The sequence below is a fragment of the Elaeis guineensis genome, chromosome 5 (assembly GCF_000442705.2).
Source record: "Elaeis guineensis isolate ETL-2024a chromosome 5, EG11, whole genome shotgun sequence".
NCBI lineage: Eukaryota > Viridiplantae > Streptophyta > Magnoliopsida > Arecales > Arecaceae > Elaeis > Elaeis guineensis.
Genome location: NC_025997.2, coordinates 107,148,453 through 107,166,259, shown reverse-complemented (window position 1 = coordinate 107,166,259; position 17,807 = coordinate 107,148,453). Strand labels below are relative to the sequence as shown.

At 35.8% G+C, this 17,807-nt stretch overlaps 2 protein-coding genes across 4 annotated transcripts in view; one reads left to right on the top strand and one right to left on the bottom strand.

Annotated features, from left to right (window-relative positions):
- The window catches only part of LOC105045417 (beta-galactosidase 8), a 68,713-nt gene extending 62,146 nt beyond the window's left edge, over positions 1-6,567 (bottom strand). Inside the window, exons 1-11 of one of the 2 annotated variants that reach the window (XM_073258049.1) lie at positions 6,089-6,567; positions 5,896-5,991; positions 5,685-5,797; positions 5,343-5,409; positions 5,108-5,200; positions 3,568-3,711; positions 2,251-2,339; positions 2,025-2,130; positions 1,839-1,926; positions 1,142-1,260; positions 62-223 (exon numbers count right to left, since the gene is read on the bottom strand). In XM_073258049.1, the coding sequence (XP_073114150.1) occupies positions 62-223; positions 1,142-1,260; positions 1,839-1,926; positions 2,025-2,130; positions 2,251-2,339; positions 3,568-3,711; positions 5,108-5,200; positions 5,343-5,409; positions 5,685-5,797; positions 5,896-5,991; positions 6,089-6,265 (1,254 nt within the window). In that variant the 5' untranslated portion in view covers positions 6,266-6,567. The remainder of the gene's footprint in view (positions 1-61; positions 224-1,141; positions 1,261-1,838; positions 1,927-2,024; positions 2,131-2,250; positions 2,340-3,567; positions 3,712-5,107; positions 5,201-5,342; positions 5,410-5,684; positions 5,798-5,895; positions 5,992-6,088) is intronic. The other variant, XM_010923687.3, reaches the window with a different exon arrangement.
- A 3,447-nt stretch (positions 6,568-10,014) lies between these two features.
- On the top strand, positions 10,015-14,104 carry LOC105045418 (lysine-specific histone demethylase 1 homolog 2). Of its 2 annotated transcripts, XM_010923690.4 has the most exons (3): positions 10,015-11,747; positions 12,496-13,079; positions 13,699-14,104. In XM_010923690.4, the coding sequence occupies exons 1-3, from the start codon at positions 10,208-10,210 to the stop codon at positions 13,744-13,746; spliced, it is 2,172 nt and encodes a 723-aa protein (XP_010921992.1). In that variant the 5' UTR covers positions 10,015-10,207; the 3' UTR covers positions 13,747-14,104. The 2 variants fall into 2 exon arrangements, with proteins under 2 accessions (XP_010921992.1, XP_010921991.1); XM_010923689.4 differs by lacking the exon at positions 13,699-14,104 and having other exon boundaries at positions 12,496-13,496.
- Positions 14,105-17,807: the final 3,703 nt, after the last annotated feature.

Below are 17,807 nucleotides of genomic sequence, written 5' to 3'. Positions count from 1 at the left end.
AAACTCATATATGTATTGAATATAGTAAGTAAAACGGGAACATATAATCACTATACCATACCTTTGCAGTGTTAAAAATGACATTTTTGCAGTCTGGAAGAATGCTAACAGACCAAGCAGGAAGAGTATATAAGTTTCCATTGAATGACACATTTGCATCTAAACTATGGTCAATGTTAGCAAGAAATGCAGCACATCCTGCTGTTCCATTGTAGATATGTGCCTAGCATGCCAGAATAGGAAAAGGTTATCATTATTTCATTTGAGAAAAGGCAGGAAAACAAATCATAAAGAAAGTATTGATAGTTTGATACTAAAAATGTTCAAAAAGAACTATTTTACATAGTAATGTAGCAAGATAAAAATAATGAACTGCTTTCAGGAATATAAGGAAAGTGATTCAAAAAAATGGCATAAATGATTCATTAATGCATGATCCAGTTTCTTTTACTATTCGAAATGATACTAGTAGAGTGAGAACTATAAAGATACAGTGTCAACAAAAAGGCATAAAAGAAGAAAAGTCTTCACAACATGCATTTCATAGAATTGTTAATAACAAGAAATGGATAATTTTAATGCTTTTGGGAAACTGAACAAAAGAAATTTAGGATTTAGAACAACATTGCTAATAATTACAATCATGGAATACAATTACAAGACCAGTGAGATAGGTATGCTGCAAGGCTTCTGCATCTAAGGCTGCACCACTAACAGATAAACATGAAGTTAATCAAAAGAGTATGACTAGCATAACAACAAGAATAGGAAATCCACTTAGGAGAGAATCCAGAAAGATAGGAAAGGGAGATCACAGAAATTGATTGAAACTGTGATAAAAGGAATAAAAAAAATTATGTGGTAATTGAGCATGTGCAATGGAAATCAGATGTTTAGAAGGATTCAAATATGACATAGTGAGATTACAGTACTACTAGTGCATATTAAGTCATGCACTTTATTTGATTACCTGTTATCTTGAAATTTCTTCAGGTTCAGACATTGGATAAAAATCAGTAAGATTACAGTACTACTAATTTTTCTTAGACATGTAAAGTTAAAAGGGCTTTCATAGAATCAAATGAGAGAAAGATATTCTTTAATAATGGTAATGCTCAAAATATTTGATTAGCATGGTTACCTCTAAATTTGAACCAATTGACATGTAAGTCGGATCTAAATTAACCAAATAATCTTCACAAATCTTTATGGCCTTGTGCAGATCTCGTAGGTGGCTCCACTTTGGCTGCCTAAGAAAACCTGCAAGATATTCTCTCTTGTAAGATTAAGTAGCATTGAGCTTTAACTTTACAGCACAATAAGATCAGTAAACTGTGATCAATGCACAAACCATGTTATGAGCATGTGCATTTGTGTGTACGTATTTATGCATATTTGCTTGAATATATACATGCATATACATGTATATATTTTCCTTTATATAAATGATCTTGGAATTATTGACATCCATGCTGTGCATAATACTTATTACAGTTAGTAACTGTCATTAGATAGTATTTTCTCTTAAAGCTGTCATTAGCTAGAAGTGTACATCATACCGTATGCATGTATATAGAATGAAATGGATTTTAATTACATTAGCATTAAGGATTTTCATATGCTGACCAGAAATTTAGAACCAAGCCATGGAGGCCTATTGTGAGCCTAATCAGTTTTCGTCAGATGTTCTTATTTATAGTTGGTCATACCATGATCTATAATGCTCAAATAAGGTTGAGCAAAATTGACACTAAGTTTCTTCTGAAAATTCAGAAAATACAAAAAAAAAAAAAAAGGGAAGCTATGGAGCATATCAGATATTAATAGTTGGATAGTACCATATTCATCAATTGGAGCATCATAGTCATAACTTGTTGCAACCAAAGGACCTCCAGCTGTCCGTCCAAAATTTGTTCCTCCAAAATACTGCAATTAGCAACTTCAACTATGTATGAGCTGTCATGTATAATCCTTTCAAGCATATTGTCTAGAAACTGTATGTCATGATCTGGTCATGGTTTTACCATGTAATAGTTTTGGAAAGTGCCTCCTGTTTCGAAAAAACGAGCAACTGAAAAAGCAAGGTCCTCTACAGGTCTATAAGGAATTGCATAGCCAAAAGATAGGAACCTGCAACAACATGAATAAGCAAAAATTTAATAATAACTCTTTTAGAACTGCTTTTTGTCCTTTTTTCGCAATCTCTTTGAATTATTTTACAACTACTAAGAGCTAGGTGTAAAATGTTACCATCCACTATAGCTCTCTGTCCACATCTTTGGCTTTGAAGCAGAATTTGGTGTAAATCTATCACAGTAAAAACCATTGCATGTATTTATCTGCACCATGAATACATAGCTTTTAATAAAAAGGAAGAAAGTCAATTCATTATCTAGCGACTATGAAATCCATAGCGACTTCATTGCACAGCCACAATGGATGAAATGTAGCAAATGAATCTGATCAATACTAGAAATGGACTATAACATTACATATATCAAATGGAACAGATGCATCCATCCTGAATTACAGAAGAATTAATATATCCAGATCTTGAAATGTATTTTGCACCACAAAAGCTTTAAAAGGAAGAATAATACAAATGCTCAAGGCTTCTCCATTGCTAAATTGCTAATTATCAAGTCTGTTCCATTTGTAAGGCAAAAACTAGGAGAGTAAATAGGTAAAAGTGGAACCACTGCTCTAACTCTAGGACAACACATGACAAACAGGTTGACAATTATCAAAAGTTGATTTCAAAATCAATAGATTAATAAATGTCATATTTAATTGTTCTCTGAAGAAAAAGATAGACATCCTTGATTCTTAATATACATTTTCATTAGTGAACTAATAGAATTAGAGAAATGAAAAAAAAAAAATGTTGTATGCCCCCGCTAATCATGTTGCATGCCCTGCTAGTCACATTTTTATGGGTGAGGAAACAATGTTATAGAAGACAATGAACTCCATCAATATAATGCAAAATGTCTTCCTTAGTGAATCTCCAGTCAGTTTCTAATGCTATAAGAATCTAATAATGCCATTCTTTCTGCACCAGCCAATTCACTGGGCTTGACTGTTCATGCAATGTTGGGACCCTAGAAGCTGGAACTGGGAAGTAGAGTAGGAGCAAGATAGCAAATGAACATTAGAAAAACCATAAATCTTTTGTTATCCTTTATTCAAGTTAGCCAAGAGCATTGAAACAGAAGTGGGAAGGCAGAGAGCTTGACAATATATTTTACTTATCACTGGGGTATAGGTTAGGAATAAGAAGTTATTCATTCATTAAATACCACATTTATTTAGTAAGGTGGACAGTACATCTGCATGATTATACAGAAATTTTATCGTTTTGTTTAATGTCTGATGCAACATACTTTAGAAGAAAGCCTTAGAAAAGAACTCATGAACTGAGTCATACATGAGGTTACAAGGTTCCCATCATCTCAAACAAATAATTTACTCTGTTACCTAAAAATTGGGCTGTTACAAACAAAGAAAAGCATCGTATCTCTGGGATAACACTTAACATTCTAACAGTAAAAAGGACACCATGCTTACAATTGGGTCTGGTGCATCTTCTTGCTGGCACATGACCCAAGGAACAGTGGTATTAAGAGCAACAGCGGTAGATGCAGCCCACTGCACATACAAAGCTCCACCAATCCCATATGCCCATTCAACATTACCATATTCATTTTCAACCTGTTAAACAAACACCAACAGAATTCCATCAGTAAATAATTTAAGAAATGAATAATAAGTTTGCCCTCTACATAAATAAGCTAGAGGCCAATAACAATTTTTAAAAAAAAAAAGAAAGAAAGAAAAATGCATAGGACATCTATTTTTATAACAAAATCAATCAGAAAGATTTATGTAGCTATATGTCCATGAAGAACTACAATGGAGGATGACTGGCCAGATGAAATATAATCTCATTATAAAATATTAACCAAATGAAGAAAGACTCAAATTTATATATCAAATAAATGAAATCTAATCATGAGAATATTCAATAGAATCATTTAGAACATATAATATTGTCTTCTACACATCCTCTGAGCTTTGAAAATAAAAGTTCAAAAACTAGATGCAACTAATTGCATCTAGCATGGGCCTCTGGAGTACAAAATTTCGCTCATCCTTTCTAACAACCTAGTTGAGGCATCTAACCTTACAAAAAGCAGTCAGCATGTCACTTTGCTTTAGAATTTCAATAAATCACTATGACTAGAAAATGTGGAAATGACAATATAAACTACTAAAATATGTCGTACAATCTCTATGTAAACTTTGCACTAGATACTAATTAAATTTGAAGGTGAAAACATTTAGAATTGCATTCAGAAGAATAATAGTTATTGTTGGAACCAACAAGTATGAATCTTGTGAATCCAAATATTGTGTTCGCTTTTATACATAGTAATATCCTCCATCCCTATAAGCTGCCACTGATTCTACACGGCAACTTTAATTGAAATTTTGCTGAGTGATATCCCAATAATCTTCAGACCACTCAATGCAAAACCAAACATCTCAAAAGTTCTATCTCTTTCATTCATTGCATATTATCAAATCGACTTGACCAGTTCCCTTCTCTTTAACTTCTATAAATGTAAAGCATTAGGCTCTCATAGTTTTACCACATATCTACCTCAATATCTTCATATTTCTATTCCTAAATTATGTACATGGTGTCTGGGCTCTCCAGTTCTCTAATGTTGGTCTTGTGACTTATCTCTAATTAAAAAAATGCTAATTTATATCCTGTTGTTAGTGCTCCAACTATTTAAAGTTCCACACAACTTTCCTCTCTACATTGAGGCCTGCCAGTTGATTAGTCATCAACAGCCTGGTACAGCTAAAGCTTGCAGCAATTAAATCCAACCTAGAAAATCATCAGCTTAATGCAACAGGGATGTTTCTAAAATTATGTCACTTCTGGAAACAAGTCAGCATTACTTGACAAAGAGGCAGAAGTAGCAAAAAACGAATCCCCAACTGATAGCATAATCTCAGCTTCAACAAACTATATCTCCAAACACATACTGTTTAACTGTTTTAAGTGGTTGTGATGTTATGGACAGGATTGGCTCACCTGTGAAAGAATGATAGGCCCACCTTGTGATGCAAACAAGTTTTGCTCTTTCATAAGAGTCACGATCTTTACAAGAAACCGCTCCATCTCGTTCTGTTACCAATACCACAGGACTCTTATCAGTCGGTGGAAGGAAAGAGAGCTTTTGCAAAACAGGCTTCCATGATGAAAGCGTATTTTAGCATATTGACATATTTTGAAAAGGGAGGCAAATAGTATTAAGACGAAAATATACCTTAAATAGTGAGTTAGTGGTCCGAAATTGAATCCCAGGAATGAAGTGCAGCCACATAGGGAAGCCCCTGAAATGACATTAAAATTGCAACCGTACTGAATGCAGCAATGCAGTGCTTGAATCATTGGGCTATATACATTGTTATCCTCCCTTTCTTTCAAAATAAAAAATAAATAAATAAATTGTTACCACTGCAATTATTCATCACAGAATTCTGTGATAACTACATATAAATGTAGTTAAGTGAATACCTCTGCTGCCAGAACACTTTTTACACCTCTGAACAAGTACAGAATGCTACATAGCTGTCCTACATAGAAAAAGAAATCACAAGGTACAAACCCATAATTCCATTCAGCACAAGCATATGGGCCAATCCTCAGATGCACAAAAAGTCCTGCCTCCTGGACCATCTTCACAAACTTCACCAAATCAAACCTTCCTTCAAAATAATACTGTAAGCGTTTACCAAAAATAAGCAGTCAGACTCAAGATAAATAAGCATTTCAAAAGGAGAAAAATGCATAAAAGCAACATCTTCAACATTCTAAACCTGTCCTCGCACGGGTTCATGGTAGTTCCAGAAGACATAACTTTCGATTACGTCGAGTCCCCCTTCCTTGGATTTCCTGATAAGTTCTGGCCACACCTAAACCATCACCAACCCACCAAAAACCTTAAGAACATATTAGTAGGATATCGGCAGTAAAGCAATACTATTGGAAAACAATGGGAACTAAGATTACCTCAGGTGTGCTCCGAGGGTAGTGAATCGAGCCTGAAAACAGTAACCTCCTCTTGCCATCGATTACAAGTGCTTTGCTATCATATGTGACCGTTGTTGCTGATCCTCCCTCGAAGTAGTGACCACCAAAGATTAAAATCGAGGAAAAAATTAAAAAGACAGAACATAATCTTCCCATTTCACTCAAACTTCGAGGTGGCAAAACAGAAAAAACCAAAGCACACACAAGCAGGCACCCAATAACTAAAAACTCAAATTCCTTTTAGCTTAAAATGAAGCCAACACTGAGGAATTTGAATCAGTCATAAAAGTGATTGCATTACTATGCTTTCAAATTAAAGTTCAAATTTCAATAGAAGTCCGACAAGTAGAGCAAAAAGACCGAGTTGTTCCCAAAAATCCCAATTGCAATTATCAGCTGCAAGCAGAAGGGCATGAGAACAAGAACAGATATGTAGGGATTGAGATTATAGAAAAGACAAGGAGAAGAACCTTTTTTTAATAGGATTGATGGCTTCAAGCTCCAAAAAAAAAAGATCGGATTCTTTGCATGATAGAAGGGTTAGGCCTAGAGTTAAAATTACGGTCATCAAGCGTAGAGGACAAGCAGTGAGGAAGACAAATGGAGGGTGCGGAGACGCAAAGTTGAGACGGTTCCCGCGGATTCTTCTTTACGGAACGTTCAAATGATTTTTTTTTTTTTTTTTTACCCAGTTTTCTACATCAGCCTTGTCTTCTTACAAAATTACAAAATTCCAATTCGTCGCTTATCGTTGAATCTACCTCAACAAAATTCGCACACTCTTTATAAAATGTTCAAATAAGCCAGTGTATATGTATTGATGGTTCCATTTAGTCAACACTAAACCCAATCCAAGTTGTCAGATGAGTTTCTCCGCCAATGAAATTGGAACAGTAATAAATTAGAATGGAAGTCAGAATAATCATATCCTTAAATATATTTAATTTATAAATAAAAATTAGCATTGAATTGATGTTTAAATATCAAAAAAATTTAGAGATTGAGTTTTGGAGAACTAGAGCATTCCCATTATCTTTTAAAATTACAATAGAAATGAGACTTTCTCCAATCAAACAACTGGAAAGAAGTTACTCATTCTCATTTTCATTCTCATTTCAAAATATAATTCCTCCCTACCAAACATGCCCTAAGTCTATAGTCTGCATGCTTGAAGGATCTGCTTAGAAGTAAGTTATTTTATGGATCATGGATGAATCTGTCACTCTTCATCCTTGTCTTTATGACATCAAGCTTTTGGTGATGTTACTTTTGATTTTGACTTCAACTACATAAACATGAGGAAAATCAACTTTTAAATTTTCTAGCAAGCTATACTTACGTTGACTTAGAGCCTTAGGTTTAATCATCCAACTTTTATCTAAAGCTTATCCTTTTTGCAATTGCTAATGCTCATATTATAGATCTTCTAGAAGGTAAAAGAGGATCATATGTATCTACCAAAGAAAGCATTTAAATTACATTAAATTCCTAAAAGTGCTCTTTTTACATAGAACTCTATCTGCTCCTTTGTAATTCTCTAATATGCCATACCTATCTAAATTTGATGCATTCTCTGCTTTAGCAATTTCAAAGTTATGTTCTCCTCTATCATAACAATCAAAATTTCTCTCTTTTTCTAATAGCAGTTAGTTATCTTCTTCAATTCCTACATGGTTAATCTATTTGATCAATCTTCTTGAAATCCTCTTCTTTATCCTCATTTCCAAGTCCCACATCTTCTCCAAATTTTCTTTCCTCCATCTTCAAATCCATCTTGTCATCTCTACTGTACTCAATCCTAGATGCTCCTTCCACACCTCTACATTATCATATATTAGATTAAAAAATATCCAACTATACATACAAAGAGGTGTAGTAGATGGAACCTTTTTTATATAATATGTTTAATAATCTCAGTTCTTTATTTGCAGTTAATTAATCCACCAAAACAGTTGCTACATTTGAAAATGTCATGATTTAATTTATTTCGTTACCTCTTTAATGGATAAGTTTCATACTTGGATTGATCTTAGACATGAAACTTATCTTTTTTTAGCGTCATCGAGTCTCTACTTCCATTCTTTGATGTGTCTTGGTGTTTTTGCAAATATTATGAGATTCTTAGCTCCTGATCATGTCCAGATTGTAGGAAGCACAATAACACTACGGGGCTTGAACAATATAAATCTAATTTACCAATGAATACAAACAAGTAGACAATTCTAAATGGCAAAAGAGGCTGATGGATTTAATGGAAAATTGGTGATGAAGAACTTGAAATCAAATGAGTCAAGCATTTGACAAGCCAATAAGAAAAAGTTTGAATAGGCAAATATTAATGGTGACATCTCAACTCCAAGAAAAACTTTAAAAAGCCTTAAGAAAATTATATTTTCATTGCTCATGTAAAACATATAAAGCTTAGCACTATCACTTTGAGAGTCTAATGACCTTGATAATTGATAGACATCATAAAACGCTAATCTTTGTTTACTTGGTAAAATAAAAAACAGAGCTAATAAGCACACACATACATATATAAAATCTTAACAAAGTTATATTTTCATTGTGCACATAAAACAAACAAAGCTTAGCACTATCACTCTTAGAATCTAATGGCTTGACAACAAATTGATAGGCATCAAAAAAGTTATCTGTGTACTTGATAAAACAAAAGATAGAACTAATAAGCATACACATGCACATACAAAATAATGGTTTATTAATCAGATTTGGCGATATCGATATACATTTAATTTTTTGTTTATAAAGATACATATAAAAGTATAATAAGAATCACCAACTAGATAAACCAAAAAAATCACATGAAGAAAATTGATGGAAGCTTATTGTGACCTTTCTTTACTATTAATCTCTAGTGCTGATTTTCTAAATTAATATATAGAAGAGGTTCTCACCTGGGAGTGATGGAACTTACTGCCAAATGATGATTAGGGGATTATGCAGCAGTATCTGATAGAGGCCCAAGACTAATTCAAAGTCAAAATCCACTTCAATTGAGGGTAAGGACTAAGGACAATTTAGATATTTTGATGCCATCCAATGAAAGGCAAAAAAACATGAGAGAGGCTTTATGATTAACTAATTCAATACTAAAAAATGTTCAATGGTAGTCTAGATGTTTTAGTATCATCCAATAGAATATTTTTTTTAAAAAAATTTATTTTTTAATTTTTTTTATCGAAAAGAGAAAAAAAATTTTTTTTTTCAAAAAGAGATGTCCATTTCAGACTTGACAATTAAATTGGTGCTAAGATGACTATAACAAAAATTTTACCCTATATCCATAAAGATGTATTGTATGTGTATTAACATACATTATGTATACATCAAACTGCCTTCTCATTTATGACAAAGAAAGATTTAACAGACATTGTTGTCAAATATTTATAAAAGAAATAAAAAGTGGATTGATTTTTTGAAATTATTTATACTTGAATGGGATTTTGCAGATAATACCACATCTGTATTATTAAATTTACAAAAAAAGAGCTAGCCATATCTGTATTTTGTGGAAAAGGTCCATGTTGAATTTTGTCATATTATTATTAAAAAAAAAATACCACATCAGTAATATCCCTATGCTGTCAAGTATTTATAAGAATACTTGCATGCTACCACCAACTTGTATATCTGTAGTACATCTATCTATTTTAATATATATTAAGCTAAATATTTATATTTATTTGTTCCCAGGGGCATCACAATTGAACGAAGTCCAAAATAGATTCTTTTGCTAAAAAAAAAGGAAAAAAACGTAAAAGTTAAAAGAGGAACATTTCTGCATAATTCGCGATTCTACGTCCATGCAATTTTGAGATAAATCCATGGTTATCACGTGAAAACCATTTTTCTTCTTCTTGAGCCTCTCTTTCTTCCTCTCCGTGCATTCTTTCTTGCAGGGAAGTATGAACTTATCCAGTATGAGCTGAAAGAGAACTTGTTCACCCCGTAGCCTTACGCTCACCTTCCGGTGAGCGCAACCGCCCCCTTCCGCCCTCCTCTTCGAATGCTGTCCTCCTCGCCTCCCAAATTCCCCTCCCAATCCCACCAAGATCCCACCCATCCCCGCCGCCGATGGACCCCCCGCCACCCCCTTCCGCCCCCCGCCGCCCGCCGCGGCGGCGCTCGGTGAAGCCGACCAACTACGATGAGTCCCGCCTCGACGCCCTCCTCCACGACCAACTCGGCGGTCCCCTCCCCTCGCGGAAGCGCAACAAGACCCTCGAGGAGCGCCAGCGCGAGACCGAGACCGAGGCCATGATCGCCCTCTCCCTCGGTTTCCCCATCGACGCCCTCCTCGACTCCGAGCTCGCCGCCGGGGTCGCCGCCCCCTCCTCCGCCGAGCAGAACGACTACATCGTCGTCCGCAACCACATCCTCGCCCGTTGGCGCGCCAACGTCCGCTCCTTCCTCTCCAAGTCCCAGATCCGCGAGACCGTCAGCAGCGACTACGACCACCTCATCTCCCGCGCCTACGACTTCCTCTCCGAGCGGGGTTACATCAACTTCGGCGTGTCGCCCGCCATCCAGGCGCAGTTCCACGAGGAGCACGATAAGGGGTCGGTCGTCGTCGTGGGGGCGGGCCTCGCCGGACTGGCAGCGGCGCGGCAGCTTCTCGGGTTTGGCTTCAAAGTCTTGGTTTTGGAAGGCAGGGACCGGCCCGGCGGCAGAGTTTACACCATGAAGATGGGTAAGAAAGGGAACTTTGCTGCCGTTGATCTCGGCGGTAGTGTCATCACCGGCATTCATGCGAACCCGCTTGGTGTCCTGGCTAGGCAGCTCGGCGTTCCGCTCCACAAGATCAGGGACAGGTGCCCTCTGTTCTGGCCGGACGGGAGAGATGTCGATGAAAAATTGGATCTTGAGGTAGATTTCGTGTTCAACAAGCTCCTCGACAAGGCTACTCAGCTGAGAGAGGTTCTGGGAGAGTTTGCCAGTGGCATTTCATTGGGTTCGGCAATCGAAAGGCTTTGGAAGTTGTATGGTGTGGCGAGGAGCGGCGAAGAGAGGGAGCTTCTTGATTGGCACCTCGCGAATTTGGAGTACGCGAATGCTGGGTGCCTCACGGAGCTCTCGCTGGCCTACTGGGATCAGGATGATCCCTATGAGATGGGTGGAGATCACTGCTTCCTTGCTGGAGGCAATTGGAGATTGATCAGTGCACTGTGTGAGGATGTACCCATATTGTATGGAAAGACGGTAACAAGGATAGAGTATGGAGAAGGGGGAGTGGAGGTGGTTGCTGCTGGTGGACAAGTGTTTCAGGCCGATATGGTGCTCTGCACTGTGCCACTTGGTGTCTTGAAAAGTGAGAATATCCAGTTTCATCCTGAATTGCCATCTCGGAAGCTGGAGGCTATTAAGAGATTAGGTTTTGGGTTGCTGAACAAAGTGGTCATGGTCTTTCCTTATGCCTTTTGGAGCGAGGAACTTGATACATTTGGTTGTCTTAACAAGGATCGACGCAAGCGTGGTGAATTCTTCCTGTTCTATAGTTATCATACTGTTTCTGGAGGTCCAGTGCTTATTGCATTGGTGGCAGGAGAAGCTGCATTGACTTTTGAATCCACTGATCCGGTCATTTTGCTTCACCGAGTTCTTGGGATTCTTAGAGGTATTAATTCTAAAGCATCCTTTTGTCTGACTTCGCTTTGATCGTTTATTTTTCAGAATTGAGCATAATTTTTCTGAACCATTTACTAAGTTCTTATTGAAAGTAAAAAACACTGAAATTTCTTGAATTTAACATCAAAACTCGTAACAAACTGATCCTTAATCTAATTTACCCATCTCCAAATTCCTTGCATTTTTTCATTTGCACATTGTTCTCTGAGCGTTAAGGACTGATATGGTTCACGGGAATAGGATGGGCAAAGGTGTGGTCAATAGAAAAATGAAGGAACCTCTCTTATTTGATTGGAGTCTTCAAAGGAGCGAGATTGAAAAGTGGTATTCCTATGGGAATAAACTTCCCATCTTTCATGGAAAAGAAAAATCCATGTAGGACATAGGTTTTTGGCTTTCCCATGAGAAGAGAATTTGGAATTTTTTTTCGAAAGTGCTCCTAAAGCTATAAATAGAATGAGGTAAGAATTTTCCTTTATTAAGGATATAATAAGTATTTTATACAGCTTTCCTAAAAAAAATAGATGCTCAACCAAATATAAGGCACTCTGGAATATGTGAAACTTTCTTATAGTCAACCAAATATGGCAAAACTACTTTTCCAAACATCATATCCTTAGGAATCAACTTCCTGAGAAAAACATTCCAATGGAGGCATTTTCTTCTCACAAACCAAACGAGCCCTAAATGTTAGTGTTTTTGTACTCATCTCCAGTCTTGGCTCCATGACAATGCAGGTATATATGGTCCAAGAGGTATTCAAGTTCCTGATCCAATTCAAACAGTTTGTACAAGATGGGGCAGCGATCCTCTTTGTCATGGTTCATACTCCCATGTCAGAGTTGGGTCATCTGGTAGTGATTATGATATTCTCGCTGAGAATGTTGGGGGACGACTCTTTTTTGCGGGGGAAGCAACAACTAGAGAATATCCAGCTACAATGCACGGAGCTTTCTTGAGTGGATTAAGAGAAGCATCATGTATTCTTCATGCCTCAAGAAGTAGAACTAATGGGAGTGCTGATCCTAAGAAGTGCTTGCAGAAGAACTTGAGATTTTGCAGTGACATTCTCTTGGATCTATTTAAGGAGCCAGATTTGGCATTTGGGAACTTTTCTTTTGTGTTTGATACTATCACAATGGAGGATCCTAAGGCAATGGGACTTATGAGGGTCACCTTTGGAACAACCAGAAATGAAGCTTGCGGGAACTGTATCTCGGAAGAAGAGTCAGAGGAACAAAGGCAGTTGACAGATTCGCAGTTTCAAGCTTTGCATCTGTATGCTATTTTGTCCCGGGAGCAAGCACTCCACATACAACTGGTAAGTGGGGATGATAAGGGTAGATTAATGTTTCTATGCAAAAAATTTGGCCTAAAACTCATGGGATGTAAAAGTACATGTGCTCTTGGTAGTTCCTTGATTACTAGCATTTCTAGTGCACGAAGAGGCCGGAATAGGCGACACCGGCCCATGCATTACAAAGTACGGTTTTAGAATTTACAATTCTTGTACTCTAATACCATTTTTTTTGCACCGAAATGCCTCAAGAAACATGCCCCATGATGAAGTATGCCCAACTGTACACACACTATAAAGTGGGCAGAGAGGCCTTTTGTAATTTTGTTTTGCTTACCTGAACTCCATTCTTTTGAATTGATAAAAAGATTTTTTTTTTTTTTTTTGTGTGTGTTTATACATGCTAGATGAACTGTTGCACTGTCATAGATTCATTCCTGCCATCTTAAACTTTCTCACCTAGGCACTGTACGCAAGTAGTTTCACTTGATTGTCTAGACTGAACTTTTCTATTAGCAACTGCCCATGGATGCATAATAGATTATAGCATCTATTATTTTCTGCTAATTCCCTTGATGAAGCAATATACATTATATTATGACTTGTGAAGGTCATATAAACTGCAGTTATTTTAAACTTGTAGGTGACATTATGGAGATTTTGGGGTGGCTCATGCAACAAATATATATAGACAAGTTTCTAGACTAAATATGTGGGGGGAAAGCCAACCATCATTACTTGCTCAAGAAATTGATGGATGTAGAGAAGGTGAATAACTTACAAGGGGTTTCTATCAACGTACAGAATGTGTATGATAAACACGATATGATCTGATATGCTGAGCATCGAGGAAGAAGCATCCCAATTGGATATGTTGGTCAAATGAAGTGCAAGAATTTTAATGCACAGATTACTCACTGAATGTCAATATCCACTAGCCACTGCTGTTGGTGTACATTTTTTTGCAGAAATATTGTTTATTGTTTTGAGACGTAAATAAGGCTGAAATCTGAATGCAATATTGGAGGATAATTGGATTTTGCTTTTCCTATGCTGGCTCTATATTAAAGAATAATTTGGAAGATATATGAGGTTGCTTTTGATTAAAAAAAAAATCCCAAATCTTTCATTCAAAAGAACAATATCACCGAATTGGTATGTTTGTTCTTCTTCAATTTGGAGGGCTGGACTAGAAATAGCTTTGAGCATGGTTCAAAGGATATGGCATGAGAGAAAGATGATATGTTTGGTTGGCATAAGGATTTTTAAGGGGGAAGATGGCTTACATGGTTAGCTTGCTATGGGATGGGAATTTTGTAAAAACGAAAATTGTGCAGTAACTGAAGAAATATTGTGGTATCCAACTCTAAAGATGTATATGCTGTGCAAGCTTGAACTAGCTATCATGAAAATAATTATAGTATAGATGATATATACATACACATACATATATTCATGGAATGGGTCGCTCCGCTATCTCGTCCCAACAACTGTTCTATGTTGACAACCATCCGATAAAAAATTCTGATAGATATTCTCTATCTCTCTTTTCTTTTTTTTCCTTTCTTTCTTTTCCTTTTTCTTTCTTTTCTTTGGTTTTCTTCTACCATCTTTTCTTTTCTTTTCTTCTTTCTGTTTGTCATCCTTTTCTTCTTTTTTTTTTTCCCTTTTTCTTCATCTTTCTCTTTTCTCCCTTCCCTTTTTTCTTTCAATTTTCTTTTTCCTTTCTTTCATTTTTTTTCTTTTTTTTCATCTTCTTTTTTTTCTTTCCTCTTTCTTCTACTTTCTCTATATGGATGGATTTCGGAGTCTCCACCCCAATCTAATCTTGTTTTCTTATAGAAACAGAATGGAAGATCTGGATGCCCCCCATTTTGTCGGGACATAAAATCTTGCACGCGCACGCACGCGCGCGCCCACACACACACATATGGAAAATTGGTTCACTTCTAAAGATCAAATTTGGTCTTATGCCATAAAGACCAACAAAGAAGATTATTTTCTTCACTTCTAGAGATCAAATTTGGTGTTAGATGGAGATCATAAAAGAGAAGCACATTGATCATTGATATTAGGCCCATATATTTTTGCGCTTATCATAGATGAATAGACTATGGGTAGCTTTTGATTGAAGGGATAAGTGCAAAGAATAAGTGCTTGCATTTAGTATGCACCGGATTTCATGATGATTTGGATTTTATGAGAAGGTTGAATTTGCCCTCCTACATTTTATATGTTTAGAGAGTGGATAAAGGCAAAAAATTAGAGGAGATAACTTTCTCCTATTTTGTGATATGTTTATTCCACCAACTTGGTGGAATAGAATTAAACTGCCCTTTCTCTCCCCTATGTATCCCTCCTTGGGGTATAAGGCTATTCCACTGGTCAAAACATGGTGTCCAGCTATCTAACCAAAGAATAAGTTCTTTCACACTGCCTTACCATTTAGGGATAGCTAGAGTAAAGTTGATGAATCTAAATTGGAACTATGAAGAAATGTTTAGAGGATCGTGCTCTAATAGTTGGCAAAGCTAAAACAAACTTTAGGCCTTGCCATTATTTTGGAATAACAATGAAAATGAGGCCTAAGTCAAAATTGGATATGAGATAAGAAAAGGATCCCATATCTCCTTATAGGAGCAATGATAGTAATATGGTGCATTGTATTCTTGTTGGCCACGTTTTGGCTTTTATAGGCTTGCATGTTATTTCATGTTGACACTTGGCATTTTGACACAAAGATAAGCAAGTTCTAAAACAGCAATTGACATTTAAGATGAATCATTTTCTTGACTTATTGTATAAGTAACCATTTTTCTTCTTTATATTAGTCATAGTCATGTGTTAATTGGATAAACATTTGTTAATTAACACATAATTTTCAATTACCTTAAAAATATCTAGATTATAAATCACCCTTAATATCTATATTTGTTGTTTTTAACATATGCATGGATTGTTTTATCTAACTTCTAGAGAAACATTACGCTACGACCATTAGTGATAAATCTTGGTGGTCCTAGAATTTTCTTGATAGAAGGTTTAAGGGTAGATATAGAGAAGCTTAGAAATATGGTTCATCGTATTGTCTCGAATTGACTAGTTTAGTACATATTGGATGAACCAACGGCGAACTGAGATGGTTCGCCCAATCGGTTTGGAATAGAGGTTAAACCATGTGGCTTATATCAGTTTAGCTTAGTCTCGTGACAAGCTGCACATCACCACCCCCGCACCACACACCCCTCCTCCATGCCTGGGCAGCCTCTTTCACTTCCATAATAGAGGAGGAAGATTAAGATGGCCTTCCGCGTCTTCTCAGCCCTTTTTTTGGAAAAAATGAAAACTAAGGAGAAAGGGCCGGATTTTTCAAAATTTAATCTGGATCGAAGGTAATGAAAAGGTAATGGCCCTCTCCTATTCCTCTCTTTTGTTTCTTTTCTTTATTTTTGAAGTTGAAAATTAATAATAAATGGAAAATAGGAGGAGGTTACAACCAAAATTTTTGATTTTAGCATAATTCCATTGTATCTTATAGATTTATGGATGATCTATGCCATACCGCCAAAATGATATTTTTTTCATTATTTTTAAATTAAAAATATATTTTTTGATTCAAAATTTAAAAAATATAAAATAATTGGCAAAATTTTTTTATAAAATTAGTAGCATAATTATGATTATGTATCAATTTATTTAAATTTGGGCATGATCATGCGTATCGTGGCATAGACTCAAATTTGAATAAATTTTTGAAAATAAGTGGCGTCTTGTGCATGCCCAAGGATTGAGAAAAATATTTATAGCATCCTTGATAGGGTGCTACTCTGATCCAAAGTCAAATTAATTTTTTAAATATTTTATATTTAAGTATTATTTTTAAATAAAATAATAAAAATATTTAAATAATAAAAATATAATTTTCTATATCATAGCAAAAGTTCACTATTTTTAAAAATAATTAAGCAATGTTATTTCGAGATAAAAATAAATATACCATCCCTATTAGAGTTATATTCTATTCTAATGTTAATTTTTATCACAAAAAATTTATTAAAATTATTTAACTAACTGTAAAAATTAGAATGATTCATATTACATGTAGATGATGTATAATTATTTTTTTCCATTAATTTGGCAAGCTTTTAATTATAATGTAATTTCACCAATTTTTAAATAATTAATTATCTAAATATCAATTGAAGTAAAGATATTTGATATGTGCTCGATAAACTTGCAGGAGTAGATCCACCTAATGAGGACCCATAATATGATATTAGTTGGAATCATGGGCAGATCTTAGGCTGCACCATTAGAGATGTAGGTGGTGCAATACAAAGTTCAAGATGATGGGTGATTAGATTGAAATAGCATCTTGCATATGATTATCTTGATGTGCATTAGTATCGAAAATAACTATAAGTGGTTGACAGCTTATGCAAAAGTACTTTATCGATTTCAAGATGGTGAAGCAAAAGACTGTTGAGAATAGGATATTGGTGGAACATCGGACAGCAAAACCACCATCATATCACTTCAGAGATTTGGTGCAGACCTCTATTCCAGATATTTAGGAGTAGATTTAGGATTCCATTGAGGCGAGCCTAGATGATCAATGGCAGATAGAGGAGATTGCCAAGCGTAGGGCTCATTTTGGGCTCTCATACTGTAAGTTGGGCTTTATTTCTAGGGCCACCAAGGCAGATTTGGAGTTTAGGAGGATGTCCTCAATAAGGAGGTTGTTGGTAGAGG